The sequence below is a fragment of the Onychomys torridus genome, chromosome 1 (genome assembly GCF_903995425.1).
Source record: "Onychomys torridus chromosome 1, mOncTor1.1, whole genome shotgun sequence".
In the NCBI taxonomy this organism is placed as follows: Eukaryota; Metazoa; Chordata; class Mammalia; order Rodentia; family Cricetidae; genus Onychomys; species Onychomys torridus.
The window spans coordinates 161,508,088-161,526,802 of record NC_050443.1 but is presented as its reverse complement, the minus strand read 5'-3'; the positions used below and the strand labels follow the sequence as shown (position 1 = coordinate 161,526,802).

Below are 18,715 nucleotides of genomic sequence, written 5' to 3'. Positions count from 1 at the left end.
TTGGACAGAATAAATGACAAGGACTCTGGCCAATCCTCATCCCCCCCCCATCCTTCCATCTGCCCATTCCCTCATCTCAAGAGCAAACCCAGTGTCTGAAATCCAAAGGAGGCATTTGCTCAGCCCAACTGAAAGCCAGGTAAACGTTCAGCAAAATAGAAATGCAGCTGGATGGATAGTATGATAATATAACCTCTAAAGTGGCTGGTTTCAGTTATCTAAATCTACTTTTCAGATTCTCCTTCAAAACCAAAGAATAATGAGGAGTACACTCACCAAATTAAGGCATACCTGATATCAAGAGGCAACAATTAAGAATGTGTAGGATTCAAAGGTCTAAGAAGCAAGACTTTCTTGGCACAAGATTTTTATTTTGTGGCTATGAAGTGTGTGCAATGTTAAACATCCATAAATTGTAAACTTCGTAATTGATTAATCTCAAATATTATTAAAGACCGGCCTTAATAATATTTTCCCAGGGGCTCAGAAGTAAAGCTACAAATGGCAAGAATTATTTTTGGGAAAATAATCTAAATACACCAAGCTCTTTATCTATCTACTTTATTCCTCTGGGATAAAATTCTGTCTACACAGCTTCAGTTCTGTTCTTGTGCCTGGCTCCTCTCTTGCCTGATTTCTCTCTGCCTTGATTGGCGGTCCCCTCTGAGTTCTGTCTTAATTCTGTCATCTTAGTTCTGCCCATCTTGGTCTTTGTCATCTTGTTCTTCCCCATCTGGCTCTTCCTCATCTTCATCTCATTCTTCTAGAACTCTCTTCTAGCCCTTCAATCTAGTTCTTCCCACTCAGTTCCCTCCTCTCCGGTTTCTCCATTCTCTTTTCTCTTCTTCTTGTCCTTCCAAGTCTGAGGTTTACAGTTATATGCCCATGCAATAGCAATGCTCTACCTAAAGCAAGGTCACCAGGCTTGAATTCTTACAGAATCATGAAGGCAGAGTCTTCCTCAGGCAGTGACCACCAGGCTGAGAGTAGTAAGGGAGGAGGTCAACTGAGAGCTAAAATTGGTTAATATATCAGAGAAAAGGAATTTATGTGCTCAAACTACATTCCTAGAAGAGGTTGGTAAAAATGTTAGGAGTCTATGTTAGTAAGGCTGTATAAGAAAGGAAGTTCTCAGCTTAAATTGCACAAGAAATAAAGCTATCTGTCTGACCTAGGAGACAGGCGTTGTTAACACAAGGGTGCTACCTTAGTTCAGGAGATCATTTGGCCTTGGAGGCTTGATAGGTATTTTAGATAAATACACTGTTAGGAGTTCTTCAAAGCACACATAGCATACAAGAAAATCATTGTAGGAACCAGCTAATATACATACAAAAGCTAAAGTATCACCAAGACTTCTTAAGCCATGGCTTGACCTTTGGAGAAGTTCTTGACTTTTCCAAGTAGCAGCTTTTGTGATAATAGCTGGGTTCCATTATGTTTTCCTGTGGCTTGCAGCAGTTTAATACTGGGTGCTGATTATCGTGTATTAATCTTTGGTGAACTGAGAGTAAAGAATAATAGAGAATTCCAAAGCTGGGATGATTCACACTGAGAAAATATAAAAGAATTTCAATTCAACTCTGCCCTAGGGAAGTAGTGTTCGCCTTTAGAAAACTGTATTTAACAATAAAATGTATCACAAAATAATGCACCACTTTTAATTAAATGACCATGATCCTACATTTTGAGTTGCAAATGCATTATAGAAACGTGTATTTCCATAGACTAGTAAAGTCTACTCCAGTTAATTATTAAATCGGTGTCATATATCTGTACCCACACCTGGCCTGTATACAGTCACATGTGCCCTTCTATATTTAGCTACAGCATTCGGTTCCTTAGAGTCTATTCAGTCGTTTGACAAAACAAAAACTTTGACTTTAGGAATCTTAGCCTTTAAAGATCATTATTGTCATACTCGCTGCCCAGCTTTATCCCCCCCCCCCAAACATTTACTTGGCTTTCAGTCAGGAATAACTGTAATGCATAAATAATATTTATACATTTTTACTATGTATGTTTATGTATGTGATAGCTTTGCAAAACCCAAACACAAATTGAACCACAATTTTTAAACCCATGTGCTCTGCAGCTGAAGCCACGGTCCCGGAGGGCCAAGTATCTACTTGAGCTAGTAGCACACCTTGGTGTTGTCCATCTGTTGCTTGTTTTTTAGGCAAACAAAACACAAGAGTTACAGGGTCATGGAGGCTTCTACCCAGATTTCAGATAGAAGTCTGGAAGGCAGGCTAATGGAGAGCAGGGATAGATCACTTCCAGGAGTCCCCGAGGAGCAATGCATGAAGCTACAAGAGTAAAGCTGAAGGTGGGTGAAGACCACAGGGAGCTGGAGATTCCAGGAACATGGAGCATTTGCCAAGGAAAGCCAAAGGCAAGAGAAGCAGCTTAGGAGAGAGTCAGGTGGGCTGAAATGCACAATACAGCAGGTTTACAGGTGCCTAAGCCCTTTGAAGCTCACATCACACCACCATGTGCCTCAGATGCTGGACATGCATCCACAGAATATATAGTTTGGCCTGCTGGATTGCAGTTTTGCTTTGGCTCCACCCCTCCCTACACCTTCATTCTTCCCTTTGGATTAGCAGAGTTTACTCTGTGCCACGGTATACTGGAAATGTTTCATTTCATCTCTCTCTCTCTTTTTTTTTTTTTTTTTTTCGAGACAAGGTTTCTCTGTGTAGCTTTGCACCTTTCCTGGAACTCACTTGGTAGCCCAAGCTGGCCTTGAACTCACAGAGATTCACCTGGCTCTGCCTCCTGAGTGCTGGGATTAAAGGAGTGTGCCACCACTGCCTGGCCCATCTTCTCTTTTATAGAGGCTCACAGTTAAGTGTTTATTTTGACTCTCAGTAATAAACAATAAAAACAACTTTGGATTTCAACTTTTGAGCAATGTTGGAACTGTTGAGAGTTCGGTAAAGGATTCATGTATTTCATAGTGAATATACAGAATAAAGAATGTGTAGTCTTCAAGAATTTATTACTTAAAACCAAAGATAGGATAAACTTAAAGCCATTACTCATTACTTCTATAACAGAAGGGCCTCTTTAATTTGAAGAGATTAAATTACAAATCATAAAAGCTGTTAAACCAACATAAAGTATGGATTAAAATATATATTAATGCACAAAATTATTGATAAATTAATAGAAATTTTTTAATATTTTAAAACACTTAAGTAGCTTATAGAACTGGTACTGACTCTATTTACAGATACATGACTTGCCAGGCGGCAGTGGTGCACGCCTTTAATCCCAGCACTCCGGAAGCAGAGCCAGGTGAATCTCTGTGAGTTTGAGGCCAGCCTGGTCTACAAAGTGAGATCCAGGACAGGCACCAAAGCTACACAGAGAAACCCTGTCTTGAAAACAAACAAACAAAAAACAGATACATGACTTTAATGACATATTAATGACTTCTCTAATTGAGGTTCACAAGCAACTGAAAACATAATACAGCTTTTTTTGCTTATGATATTGAGTATGTACCAGCAGGTGACAATTTACAAGACATGAGGCCAAATTCTGAATCTTTTTTAAAAGACTTAAAGCCATGATTATGATTACGTGGCATCTTAGAAAATGCAAAACCACACAAAGAGAGTAAATGGAGAAAACATTTCCAGGAGTTCTGAGAAGAAATAAAGAGGAGAAAAAAATATGTGGAGCAGGCGGGATATTTAAGGTAATAAATTAACTCAATATGTTACTGTGACTATAGATGAATAATCTTATGAACCTTCCAAAGTCCACAGTACTATATAATACAAAGAGTATGCCATAATACAGGTTATAGACTTTAGTGCCAAAAGAATGTATCAATATTGGTTTATCAACTGTACCAATATACCAAACCAAGTCAAGACATCTATAATATGGGAAATGAGTATGTATTTGTGTGTGTACATGCCTGTGTGTGTTGTATACACACCTATAGCAGGGGAGCGCAAACTATTCTGGTCTCTCTATACTGAATGCTCGAATCTCTGCAATATTATAATTCTAAAATACAAAAATGAGATATATTCAGAAAAATAGATTATGAACTACGATGAAAATGAACACTTTAGGGAGATAAGTGTAATTTTCTGTGTTGGTTTCACTTTGTATTAAACACTACACTAGAAGCAGTTGACAGAATATTGTTAAACAGAATTAACATGGCCACATCTCAAAAGAAGATGCACAGATGGCCAATAACCACATGAAAGCATATTTAACATCATTAGCCATCGTAGAAAAGTAAACCAGTATTTCACCATTAAGTATGGTAGCCATAGTTTTTACTCATATAATCTTTATTAGGATAAGGAAGTTTTCCTTCTAGTCAGAGTTTGTTGGGAGGATTTATCATTTGCCAAATGCCTTTTTGTGTTTGCATATATTGATGTTGTACTCTGGTTGTTTAATCCATCAAAAACAATAGTTTCTATTCTTTGGGTTGATATTAAATCAATCTTTTATTCCTTGCATTAGTACCACTTGATCATAATGTTTTATTTTTTTGTATATGCTGTTGAAATTGGTTTGTATATGTTTTGTGGAGTTTTTTTATACCTGTGTTTATGAGGAATATTCATCTGTCATTTTCTCTTAATGTCTCTGTCTACTGTTGGTAACAAAAATATTGGCCTCATAAAATAAATTGTAAAGCATGCTCCCTTTGTCCCTTTTCTGGAAGACTTGTGAAGAATTGGTATTTCTTTCAATGTTTAATTAATCTATCTGAGTCTAGGCTTCCTAGAAAAAAGTTTTTTTAATATTTAATACTACTTTATTTATTTATTTTTCATTGCAAAAACTCTTTTTTTGAAATTTTTTATTATATTTGTGTTTTAATTTATGTATCACCATGAGTTCCCCTGTCCCTGTCCCTCCCCCCCCCCCACCTCTGCCCGCACCTTCCTCCCAGCCTCTTCCCTCCATTCCCATCTCCTCCAGGGCCAAGACTCCCCTGGGGATTCATTTAAACATGGTGGATTCAGTACAGGCAGGTCCAGTCCCCTCCTTCCAGGCTGAGCAAAGTGACCCTGTGTAAGCTCAAGGTTCCAAACAGCCAGCTCATGAACTAAGGACAGATCCAGGTCCCACTGCCTGGGTGCCTCCCAAACAGTTCAAGCTATTCAATTGTCTCACTTATCCAGAGGGCCTGATCCAGCTGGGGGCTCCACAGCTTTTGGTTCATAGTTCGTGTGTTTCCATTAGTTTGGCTATTTGTCCCTGTGCTTTTCCAATCTTGATCTCAACAATTCACACTCTTACAGTCCCTCCTCTTTCTCGACAATTGAACACCTGGAGCTCCACCTCGGGCCTGGCCTAGGATCTCTGCATCCACTTCCATCAATTATTGGATGAGAGTTTCAGCACGATAGTTAGGGTGTTTGGCCACCTGATTATTACAAGTTCAATGTGTCTTTTCTTTTTTTATATGTTTATTTGGAGTTTCAACTTTCTTTGAGTCTGGTGGCTTTATTTTGTGAAACAGAGTCTCTCTGTAATTTAGGCTAGCTTCAGACTTGCTATGCTGACCTTGAACTCATAATTCTTTTGCCCCAGCCTTCAGAATGCTGGGGTTACATGCATGAGCTACAGACTAAGCAAAGTCAGTTTAATAATGTGTGTCCTTCGTGAATATTTGTCATCAATTCACTGTCTAAATCATTTCCATAAAGTTACTCCCAGTAGTCCTTTACCACTTTAACTATTTGAGGCCCGTTACGGTCTTTCGTTATTAATTTTGTTAATCCATGACTCTTCTGTCTTCTTCCTTAGTCAGTCATCTAAAGCAATGTCAGTCAACTTTTTCATTTGTTGATTTTTTTCCTCGTTTTTATTACTTCTTTCTTCTTAGAGATTATAATTACATCATTTGCCCGTTCCCTTTGCTTTCTCCAAACTCTCCCATATACCTTGTCTTGCTGTCTTTCTGATTCATGGCCTCTTTTTTTATTAATTATTGTTACATGCATATGTGCATATTTATATGCATATATATTCCTAAATACAATCTGTTTAGTCTGTCTAATGTCACTTTATGTATGTTTTCAGGGCTGATCATTTGGTATTGGAAGACCAATTGGTGCGCTATCCCCTGGAGAAGACTGCTTCTCCACTCAGCATTCCTTAGATGCTTGTACTCCTTTTGTTTAGGGTTAGAGCCTCATAGTCTCCCCCTTGTCCACTGTGGCATGTCCTTGTTCAGGTTAAGTAGTCATGTTGGTGAGACTTCTTTTTTTGTGTGTAAAGAGAAAGACAAGAACATATTAGATGTCATCCTCAATTTCTTTTCATCTTATTGCCTTGAGACAGGGTGCTCCTTTTTTTTTTTTTTTTTTCCTGTAGGCTGGGTGGCCAGCAATCTCTCAGGTCCCACTGCAATACTGGCTATAGGCATCTGCAGCCACGGCTTATTACATAGTGGAAGTGGGTAAACTCAGATCTTCTTGCTTGCTAAGCATGTGATCTTACTCACTTATTCCCTTCCTCCTGTTCCTCTAGCCTCCCCCTCCCTACCCACCCCTAGTCTCTCCTACAGGAAGGTAAGGCCTCCCATGGGGCATCAGCAGAATCCTTGACTCTGGTGGGTTGACCTTTTGAACACTAGCTGTCACTTGCTGATTACTCCCATGGCCTTTTGATACCAGCAGCTCTCAATAACTTTGACTATAGGCACTTAGGCACCTTCCCAGTCCCTTTTTTGTTTCCTTTTTCCAAATTTTTATCAGAAAAAATTTTATACAAAAACTCTAAGTCTGTTTTCCTCTTCTTCAACTCCTCCTGGAACCTCTCTAATCACTCAACTTCATGTTCTATCTTCCTTCATTTCTCCCCCAAAACCACAAAAAAAACAAACAAAACAACAAACAAAAAGACAAAAAATCAAAACAAACAAACAAACAAACAAAACAAAGAGAAAGGCTCACAAAACTCAAACCAAAACATGGAGGATTTTTGTGTTGGCCAACTACTCCTGAGCATGGAGCTTGCCCCAGAGTGTGGTTGATACACTCAGTAACACTCCATTGGAATAAACGATTGCTTTCCTTTGCCAGCAGGTTTCTTTGTTCTAGATGCTGCCCCACAATCCACTTCCCGCTGAGTCCTGAGATCCCATCTGGCTTGAACCTGTGCAGGCCCTACGCGTGCTGGCACTGGCTCTCTGAGTTTATGCTTACATCAGTCCTGTTGATCTGGAAGTCCTGTTTCCTTGGAGCCATTGCTACCTCCGGTCCTTACAGTCCTGCCTCCTCTTCTGCATAGACCCCTGAGTCTTGTGAGGAGGTGTGTGATGAAAACATCCCATTTAGGACCAAGTGCTCCAAAGTCTCTCAGCCTCTGCACATTGTCCTGATGTAGGTCTCTGTAACACGAATCTTAAAAGGTCTTAGTAATAAAAACAAACCTGAAGCCAGGTATTGTGGTGAATGCTGGAAGATCAGAGAGACAGAACAAACCACAGCTTCCTCACCTCACTAATTCCTCAGCCGATCATGTTTCCTTAGACTGGAAGCTTCTGAGTCCTTATCCAAATGAATCTCAGCTGAACTGTGCTGCTCAAAGCCTTAAAGTTTAACCCGACCTAGTTCCTGGTTTTCACACCTTATATACCTTTCTGCTTTCTGCCATCACTTCCTGGGATTAAAGGCGTGAGTTACCATGCCTGGCTGTTTCCAGTGTGGCTTTAAACTCACAGATCTCTGTCTCTCAAGTGATAGGATTAAAGGCGTGTGTGCCACCATTTTCTGGCCTCTATGTCTATCTAGTGGCTATTCTGTTCTCTGACCCCAAATAAGTTTATTAGGGTACACAATATATTGGGGGACACAATATATCACTACATGTTAAATTCCATCTGCTGTAAGAAGGAGAAGCTTTTCTGATTTTGGGTGAGTGAGGCTCTGATCTGTAGATAACAGCAGTATGTCATTAGGAGTTGTTTTACTGCTCTGTTCTTTTAGCAGAATAATGTAGTAGGGTTTTGCCTGGGCCTGTGACCTATCTCAGGTTCTTGGTTACATTAGCTGTGGACCTCACTCCATGAAGTGGAGCCCATACCTTTTTTCATTTTTTAAGGAAGAATTTTAAGTTACAGATTTAAGATCTCTTTTATTTCTAATATAGGACTCTCAGTCTACAAATTTTCCCTTAAGCTTTGCTTTTTCTGTATCCTATATATTCTTTCATGTTTTCATTTCACTCTGTTCTAAATATTTTTTCTTTCCGTTATCTCTTCAGACTATATACTATTCATTTTCATAGTTTCTTAATATTTGTGAATTGTTATATTTCAATTAGTTAATTAAAGTGCAATTCTGTAAGACAGAAAATACACATTGTATAATTTAAATTATGTTTAGAGTTTGAGATTTGTATATGTTCTGGCATAGGCTCTATTTTAGAAGGTTGTTCTGTGTTCCCCAGAAAACAAAGTGTATTCTGCTATTGTTAGGTGAAATGTTCTGTCAGTCAAACAGGACAAATTAACCTGTAATGGTACTCAAATCTTCTACCCAGCTTCTTGAACGGTACACTGTGACCCTATGTGAGTTGTATAACTGAATGTGGGGGTTGAAAAAATTTGCTAACAGAAAATTTTTGAATGTGCAATGACTAAGAATTAATTCAAGATTACCCCAGTGTTATTAGAAAATGCTCAACATCAGAAACTTTCACGGGAGGTGTTTTAGGCATACAGTTCCAAATTACAACCCATCATTGTAGGGGAGTCAAGGCAGGGACATGGAACAGCTATCCACCATCAAGAACACAGAGAGAAAGGCTGAATACATTTCTCTTTTTAAAAAATTTTTATTAAGAAAACTTTTTATTCATTTTACATACCAATCAAAGATCCCCCTTTTCCTTCCTCCTGTTCCTCTAGCCTCCCCCTCCCTACCCACCCTAGTCTCTCCTACAGGAAGGTAAGGCCTCCCATGGGGCATCAGTAGAATCCTTGACTCTGGTGGGTTGACCTTTTGAACACTAGCTGTCACTTGCTGAATATTCCCATGGCCTTTTGATACCAGCAGCTCTCAATAACTTTGACTATATAATCATCAATATTTAGAACACTTTGTGGCATATAATATAAATGAAAGTGCAAAATGACAGAAGTATGCTTATGACCACTTCAGAAAAATATTGAAAATTCTGTCTTAATCCCAAGCAAAATTAACTTAATTTTTAAAAATGAAACTCAAGTCAACAACTCAAATACCAGTTTTTGAAATCAAACTTTCTGACACAATCCAGTCTGGAAATAATATTAATTTGCTATTTTAATACTGAGGAATGATATCCACAGCATACATGTTTTTCTGTAAGAGTAGAAAATTGTATTTAAGAGGAAATTCATAATACACAGTATTCTCCAATCTGAGCTCAGACTAACACAGATAATAATAATCTCTCCTCAGTCTAACACAAACTGCACGCAGTTAGCTCATTTTTACCTCAGAGAAAGTTCAAACTAGACTAAAGGCCTTTGTATAGAGATCATAAGTTATACAGTTAAGCACAAGGTCAGAGTTGCAGGTGTCTACCAAGGTTAGGAACACAAAACACCCTAAAAGCCTGTCAATTCTTCACAAGTCTGCTGATCAAAGCTATGCCTCAGAGTTTGTTGGCTGAACATTATGTCCCCTCCCTCTGGTCCTGAGACCTTGGAACCTTGCGTTACCATGGTAATGGCCATGCTCTTTATCATCTATTCTGGGCATGTGCTGTGACCTTGAGAGTTTTGAAACTTTTCTCAGGGTTGCAAGGAGTCTCTTGTTAGAAATGTGTGGATAGTCAGGTAAGAGAGGAGCTAAGAGTGAGAGCTGAGAAGAAGCTGTGGATTTAGAGAAGCTTCTTAGAACAATAGAGAGACCTGGACTGAAAGAGCACGATCATAGACTCACTCCTTGTCCCTCAGATTAGATCCTTAGCTGGTTGTAGAATCTCCTTCCAACTCTGGGAGAAAGCCTTTGAGGATAGCTCCTTAAAGGCTTTCATTACAAAGTATCAGTCAACTCTGAAAACATTGAAGATACTTATATTCTTCAGGGTTAAACATTCATCCAAGATTTTGTTTATTTATTTGTGTGGGGGTTTACCAGTATGAATGTGAGCACAATGCCCAAGGAGGCCAGAAAGTGGCATCAGGTCCCTTGAGGCTGGAGTAACAGATGGTTTTTAATAACTGTGTGGGTGTTGGGAATCAAACTCTGATCCTCTTAAAGAGCAGCTGGTACCCTTAACTGGCTCTTAATGTCTCTCCATCCCCACGGTTTGATTATTTATATAAAATAAACATGTCTATATATCTCTTTAGTATGCTCTCATCTTTAACAACTGGTAAACTTTTGTGTGCCAAAGAATTAAAGTTATCTTTTTTAAAAAAATAAGATGTATTTGTTATTTTTATTTTATGTGTATGAGTGTTTTGCTTTCACGTATGTTCATGGAGGCCAGAAGAGGGCATGGGATACCCTGCAACTGATGTTAAAGATAGAATATAGCTGCCCTGTGGGTGTTGGGAACCAAATTCAGCTCCTCTGCAAGAGGAAAGCAGTCAGTTCTCTTAATAATGATGTCATCTCTTCAGCCCCTAAAATTAATTTCTTTATTATTATCAGTAACTGTATGATTATACAGATATACATGAGGTCACATAAAATGTTAACTTATCACCATCTGTTTTTGAGCAGCACTAATTTAAATCCAGATTAGCAGAAATGTTGCTCCAGTGGAGTGTCTCACTGGACTTTGGGTATATCATCTCACTATCCTCTTGCCTCCTTTGTTGCTGATTTAAAAGCTCAGTGTTAATCTCATTTTGTTTTCCTGTGTGTGCTGTGTCATTTCAGTTCAAGAGTTCCCATTTTATTTTTAAATTGTCTTTATATCCCTATGTAAGTCAGAAACATACTTTCAATTAATTCTTTTTTTTTTAGTTCTTTGAACATATTTATAATTTTGAAGTTCTTATATGCAAAATAATCTAATGTTAAAGCTTGAGAGAGAGAGAGAGTTCCTATTGACTGCTCTTTTTCCTTTCATGTATATGGTAGCACTTCCCTATTTTTTCCCTCATAATTTTGTTCTTGAAAGTAATGCATTTTAGATAATGTGTTAGAGGAATGCAGAATCTTTAGTTGTCCATCCCAGAGGTTGAGTTTATCACTTTTTGTTTGGTTTTTCAGTTACGGGTCTAATGCTCTAATCCACCACTTTTGTATCAGGTAGTTACTGATATGTCCATTTAAAAAATTTAATCCTCTAGGGGCTAGAGAGATGACACAGCGGTTAAGAGTACTATCTGCTCTTCCGGAGGACCTGGGTTTAATTCCTGACATCCATAGAGTGGCTCATAACCTTTTCTAACTCCAGTCCCAGAGGATCTGACATCCTCTTCTGGCCTCTGAGAGCTCTGCATGCACATGGTACACAGACATACATGCAACACACATACATGCAAACAAAGCACCAACACATACATATTAAATGTTTGTTTGTTTGTCTTTTATTAATCCTTTAAAGATATTTTAAGGTCAGCTTTCTAGGGGTTGCCTTCACATTGATATAACTTAATGATGAGCCAATAATTGATCAGAGATGTGCATACTTAACTTGAGCCAGTAAGGCCAGGCCTTACTAACGAATGGGGAACACAGTAAATACTTGGTTAGTAAAGTGCCATCCTGTGTCTCCCCTATGAGAGTCCAAGGGTTCATATTCATGCTAACATTCTCTACAGTTCCCCCTGAATATATACAGCATTCAGGATTAAAGGGTTTGTAAGAGAGATTATCAGTTTTCACTGTGGCTGTCTTAGTTCCCCAAATTTCTATTAAAACTTCATGTGTGTCTGATTATCTAGGCCTTGTCCCTACCAGAATCCCAGCTTCAAACTATCTGAGACAATGGCTTTAGGGCACCTCTAGTTGGCTACCTCATACTCTTAAGAGCTGCTGATTTTAGGACTTTTCATATCCTTCCAGTGCTAAACTCTGGGAAAGTGGTCTTGCTCAAAATTATTGCACTAAGCTACTTTGTTACCGATCAAGAGCAAGGATGTTTTTCCTAAGTTTGTGTTCAATAATCCTATTTATGAGGGCAACCCTTCTTACCATTTGTATTAATTTCCTAGGCTTTGCAATAACAAATTACTATGGCTTAAAGCAAAAGAAGCAAGTTTTCTCTTACTGTTTATGAAGCCACAAGTCTGAAATCAAAACATTAGCATGGTTGCTTTCTTCTGGAAGCTCTGAAGGAGAATCTGTTCCATTCCTTTCTCCTACCTTCTGGAGCTGCCAAAATTCTTTAGTATAGTAGCATCTCTCCAGGCTTTGTGTTTGTCATTACACAGCATTTTTCCCTGTGCCTGTGTATCTGAAGGTCCTTTTCCTTTGTGTTATAAACACAGCAGTTATTAGATGTAGGGCCCACCCTAATCCTGTGACTGCATAATAACATTATATCCTCAACGACCCTGTTTCCACATAAGGTCATGTTCAGAAGTTCTAGTATACAAATTTGGGGATACAGTAGTCTACCAACTGTACCATTCATTACAAAGTATCACTAAAATTAGATATGGTCTCTTTTGTGAATTGGGTGATGTTTTATGAAGATAAGTTTGGAAGGAATGAAACATCAAGTTGGCCCTACTAACATGAGAGTTTCTGTGTTCCTTAAGATAACTTATGTCCTCCTTTTGTTATTTCGTTCATGCTAGTAAGAAAAAAAGCACTGTTTTGTGGAAAGGAAAGGTCTGGCAGAATCTCGCTCTTCTCCATTCTAATTTATATGTCTGTTTTTAATCTAGAGCCAAATAACTATCGGAGCATGCATGGCCGGGCAGTAAATGGTAGCCAGTTGGGAAAGGATTACATCCAGCTGAAGAGGCTGCTGCAACCCATCCGGATTTACTCCAGAGCCAGTTTGTATGGCCCTAATATTGGACGGCCCAGGAAGAACGTCATTGCTCTCCTAGATGGGTAGGTCAGATTATTTTGCTGTCCTTACAGCAGTGCTCATTAAATATAATGGAATGAAGTGTTTGTGTTTATTCTAGTTATTTTCATATTTAAGAAGAGAGGCTTTCTCATAGTAGTTTACTCGTCCACAGGGTTCTTCAACCAACAATAGCACTCATCTTGAGGGCTCCTAGAGTCGGGGTGGGGGAAGACATAGCTTTTCTCTAGTGACTTGGACAGAATGCAATATTTGCAAAAAAAAAATCATTTAATATAGGATTTTATTGAATCATTTCATATTTTTAAAAGGTTGGGAAACATTACAAATATTTACAAATAAAAGTAGAACTGAGCCAATACTTCAGTAGCAGTCATCCAGTAAAATTGTTATCACTTGCTTAATTTTGACTGACCTGACAAACATCTTTTTTATGTTGGTGCAAAGCATGATGTGAAATGTTCTCCAACTCAGTTCTGGCAGTGGGCTAGCCCCAAACTGAATAATGGATATGTCCATGCAGATTTAGTCTAGTTATATAGGGTTAGAAGAAATGCCTGACCATGAATTTACAAAAAGGAAGAATTATGATTAGTGGGAACTACAGTGGAGTGGGGGAAGCTTAATATAGATATATGTTGAATCGAATCCCAAGGTGAAAATGTAACTGAAGCAAGAATGTTAACAATGAGGTTGGTAGAGTCACATGGTATATGTGGCATGTAGTCAGAATCTAGCATAGGAATAGTTATCCCTACAGTTCCAAATGAGTAAGATAGCTTGCAATGAAGTGTGTATACAAAACAATTAGATAAATGTCATGCAAGCATCATAGTTATCCCTACAGTTCTAAGTGAACAAGATAGTTTCCAATGAAGTGTGTATAGCAAACAGTTAGATAAAAAGTCATGCAAGCATAAACAGAGATGAAAAGAAAGAAAAACTAGTGTCTCCTGAATGGCTGTATGTCTCAACAGTTTGTAGGATTCCTTTCATTTGTGATTACTTAGTCTTGATTGGAGCTTGTTAACATAGCAGACTTTACTGAAGGTCTGGGGAAAAGCAAAGGTATTTATATTATAACAGCATCAGCAAGGTGAAGTTTAATATTAAGCATTTTTCCTCTATATAAGCCACTGAATTTTTACCTAAACTACCTTTTTGTTTTATTTTGTTTTTTTCTAGACAGGGTTTCTCTGTGTAGTTTTGGTAGCTATCCTGGATCTCACTCTGTAGACCAGGCTGGTCTTGAACTCAGAGATCCACCTGCCTCTGTCTCCCAAGTGCTGGGATCAAAGGTGTGTGCACCACCACCCGGCTTAAGCTACCTTTCTTAATTGCCTCTTCTTTCCTTCTCTCCTTTTCTTGCTCACAAGCAATTTACTTCCTTTTTGTTGAAAAATTGCATGGCCTTAGTCCGTACTCAGAAGCTTCCTTCTGCATTCTTTCACTGAACTTTGAAATTTCTCTTTGCGTGTGTGATGAGGAGCAGGACAGAGATGAAGAGGTTGCTTTCACTTTCCCTGTTACACTTGGTGTATAAAAGTCAGTTATAGTCTACTTATTCATATTTCACAGGTTCATAATAAAAAATCTAGTCACTCTATCCTTTAAGTCTATACAGTTATTGTTTTAATATATCCTTTTCTCTAATGACTTGATTAATGTGTCCCCATATGACCTACTAGAGTCATTCTAATAGTAGGGATGATGCCAGTTATTTATTCATTCTCAATGTATTTCTTGAGCAACAACTATGTTCTAAGTAATATGCTAGGAACTTCGATAATGATAAACAAAACAGATACATTCTTTGCCTTCATGCATAATTCACTAAGTTAAGAGAGACATAGATATTAATCAGAAATGTAAACCAGAACAGTATGAAGAAGCAGTACATAGTTATATTAATAACTATAAGTGCTATGGCTTGATTGAATTAGGCAAGTCATGGAAACATTCCCTTTAAAGGTGGAATATAAAGAATGATTAGTTGACGATACAACATGAGAAGTCAACAGTATCGGTGATTATTTTCGTTTATATAGTTTTAGAATGAAAACCATGTACAGAGACTCTGAGATAAAAACTGGCTAGGTTGGCTGGGAGTGTCAGAAGTAAGGAAGAGTTGTGCTCTATCAGGGCTTGCAGGCATAATGAAGGACTTGCTGTTCCTTCTAATTGCATTCAGGATAACAGAGGATGTTTTAAGCTGGAGAAGGAAACTATTTTTTTTATAAGAAATGGATGTTGTATATACTGTGGAAAATAGATGAAAGAGAAATCAGGAAAATCCATGAAAAGATTACTTCAGCAATACAGGGGGGAAGCAATGGGGGCCTGGAGTACAGCGGTGGTGGCTGGAAGTAGAATCTGTAAGATATGGTAGTGCATTGGGAAAATATACAATGATGTAATGTAGATAGTAGTAGCTAAGTGCATTTGCTGAAATGGGAAGACAGGAATCCTTCTAATTCTGAGAATAAAACTGTGACTTCAGTTTTTGTGCTATCAAACTAAATATAGATGTCAAGCATATCATTTAATAGGTATGAAGAGATGAGGTTCTCTGTTAGACATAATTATTAATTTGGGAAGTCTTTAGCACAAAAGTGAGATTTAAAGCCCTGGGAATAGATGAGATAAGTTAGCATACAAAAAGAAAAGAAAAGGCTTAGGTGATAGCCTGAAGAAACTGAATGAAGAAGTAAGAAAACTGGTAAGAAAAATAAGGCACATGAAGAAAGACTTCAGATAAAGAGATAGGATGACAGAAAAGCATCATCTGGACTTGGCAGCATGTAGGTTTTTATGACCTTGAGAGACAGTTCAGGAGAGCGAGAACTGAAGCTGAATTGCAGTGGCTTACAGAGAGGAGAATGAGAGACTACAAGCAATAATGTGATAAGACTATGAAATGTCCCCTCCCAGGCTAATGTGTTGAAGACTTGTTCCCAGGTAGTGGCACTGTCTTAGGGAGTGATGGAGTCATTAGGAGATGAGATCTAGCTAGAGGAATTGGGTCATGGGACAATGGAGGGGTGCTCTGAGGAGATAGAGCTTTCCCTGGCTCTTCCTGTTTCCCTGCTTCCCAGCCACCATGGTGTTCTGCTTTACATCAAGCCATAAGCAAAGGAGTCAGCAAACTGTGGCCTGAAACCCAAGTCCAAATAAACACTTTCTCCCTTAAATGGTATCTCTCAGATGTTGGTCACAGCAACAGAAAGTCTGACTAACAAAGTATGTGGCTAGGGTTTTGTAGTGGTAACTTCCTCCATATCTAACATGAAATAGGACAAAAACAAAAAGCAAACAAACAAATGAACCAGAAAAAGTCATTTATGGCAAGGAAAGATATTGATAAACATTTTTCTCTTATTTGCCAAAATGAGGATTAATTTTCTTAATATATATGTGTGAAATAAAATTAGCAAGAACTATCCCAGAATCTTAACCAACAGAGCAGAAACATCAGCCTTCTCCAGCCCCTTGGGTATACAGGTACACTACTACATAGATGTGACCAGTGTGGAGGCATCATTGAAAGCATAGTGCTTCCATTCATCACTTCATAGGGCCCTTATTTCTACATTCTTCTCATAATTGTCATTCTTAGTGGAAATAAAATATTCAACTGCATTAATGTACCAAAGTCTAACTAAGCATCCTCCATCTATTGGACATTTGGTCTGTTTCCAGTTTTTGCTTATAATGTAGTACAACTATAAATATATTTATACATATAGATTTTTAAATTTTCTTTTGAATTATATACTTGGGCTGTATCCAAAATGTTGGCTTTCTGGGTCAAAATGTATATTAATTTTTATGGCTTTATATTTGCTGCCAAATTTCTTTTCAAAATGATTTCACTAGGTGAAAGCAATGGTATATCACTGTAACATTTCCAAATATTACACCATGAGCATTGACAGTATTATTAATTAACTTTGTTTAAATTAATGCAGGATCATTTTGCATGCCTGTTTATATTTGAATTTTGTTAACTTCAAGAACAGCTGAATATTCTCCAGCTCCTTATGTTGTCTGTTTCTCCTGTTTATTTATGTTCGTGTGTGTGTGTGTGTGTGTGTGTGTGTGTGTGTGCATGACAGGGGTTGGGGGAGGTATACATGTGTGTTCCTATGTGTGTGAAGCTCAAGTGTGAATGAGCATGTGGAAGCCAGAAGTCAACATCTTGTCTCTTCCTTTTTTACTATCCTTGGTTAGTTTTGTTCGTTTGCTTTTTTTTTTTTTTTTTTTTAATTTTGAGAGAGGATCCTTCATTGGTTGCCAAAAATGATGGTTGCCATTTTAGATAGATTGACTGACCAGTGAAACTCTATAATCCACCCGTCTCTGCTCTTGACACCCTGTGGTGTTTCTGGCATGCACCACAGGGCCCAGATCTCATGTCTGTGATGGAGATTCAAACTCTGGTCCCTATGCTTGCACAGAAAGTACTCTACCCACCGGGCAATCTCCCCAGCCCTGCCTTTACTTCTCTTATCCCAAATTTGATTAGTAATACAATAACCATTTTGCCTGCATTCCAGGCTGTTTTTATTATTTATCATTTTTTACAAGATAACTAATAGCCACAAAGAGTAGATGAAATGAAATATTATAAATCTCAGGACTGAAATCAGTGAGATGGAAACAAATAAACAATGTAAGAATCAATAAAATTAAGATGATTCTTTGAGAAAATCAACAAAATTGGCAAACCTTTAGCCAAAGTAACTAAAAGACATGGAGAGAAGAACAAAATTAATAAAATTCAAGATGAAAAGAGAGCCATTATAACAGACACTGAGGAAATTCAGAGACTCATAAGGACATACTTTAAAAATATGGAAAATGTAAAAGGAATGGATAAATTTCTTAATATTATGATCTGCCAAAGTTAAATCAAAATGAAATAAACAATTCAAACAGACTCATAATCCCTAGTGAAATAGAATCAGTAATCAAAGTCTTCCCATTAAAACAAGCCCAGGGCCATATGGATTCAGGGTACAATTCTACAGACCTTAAAAAAGAAATAAGACCAATACTTTTCAACTTACCTCACAAAAAAGAAACTGAAGAAACATTTCCTAAATCTTTTTATAAAGCCAGTATTACCCTGATACCAAAGCCACACAAAACCCCAACAACAAAAAGGAAATTATAGACCAATATCCCTTATGAATGTAAGTGGAAAAATCTCAATAAAATAATTGCAAACTGAATTCAAAAACACATCAGAAAGATTATCCACCATGACCAGATTGACCAGAGATGCAGAGATGGTTCAACATACATAAATAAATAAATGTAACCCATTATACAAACAGACTGAAAGACAAAAGCCACTTGATCATCTTATTAGATGCAGAAAAAGTCTTTGACAAAACCCAACACCCTTTCATGATAAAAGTCCTGGAGAAAATAGGGATAAAAGGGAAATAGCTCATATAATAAGGCAACTTGCAGCAACATCATCCTAAATGTAGGGAAACTCAAAACATTTTCACTAAAACCAGGAACAAGACAATAATGTCCACTCTCTCCATAGCTATTTAATATAGTGCTTGGAGTCTTAGCTAGAGCAAAAGGACAACTATAGAAAATCAACAACAGATAGGAAATGATGAAATCAAGTATTTTCAGATGATATCATTGTATATATAAAAGACTACAGACTCCACTAGGAAACTCCTACAACTGATAATATTCAGCAAAGTAG

At 37.8% G+C, this 18,715-nt stretch overlaps 1 protein-coding gene across 3 annotated transcripts in view; it reads left to right on the top strand.

Moving 5' to 3' along the window:
• Positions 1 to 18,715, top strand: part of Hpse2 (heparanase 2 (inactive)) — a 610,759-nt gene that overhangs the window by 381,132 nt on the left and 210,912 nt on the right. For all 3 annotated transcript variants that reach the window (XM_036198538.1, XM_036198539.1, XM_036198542.1), the window contains one exon: positions 12,836 to 13,007. In XM_036198538.1, the coding sequence (XP_036054431.1) occupies positions 12,836 to 13,007 (172 nt within the window). The remainder of the gene's footprint in view (positions 1 to 12,835; positions 13,008 to 18,715) is intronic.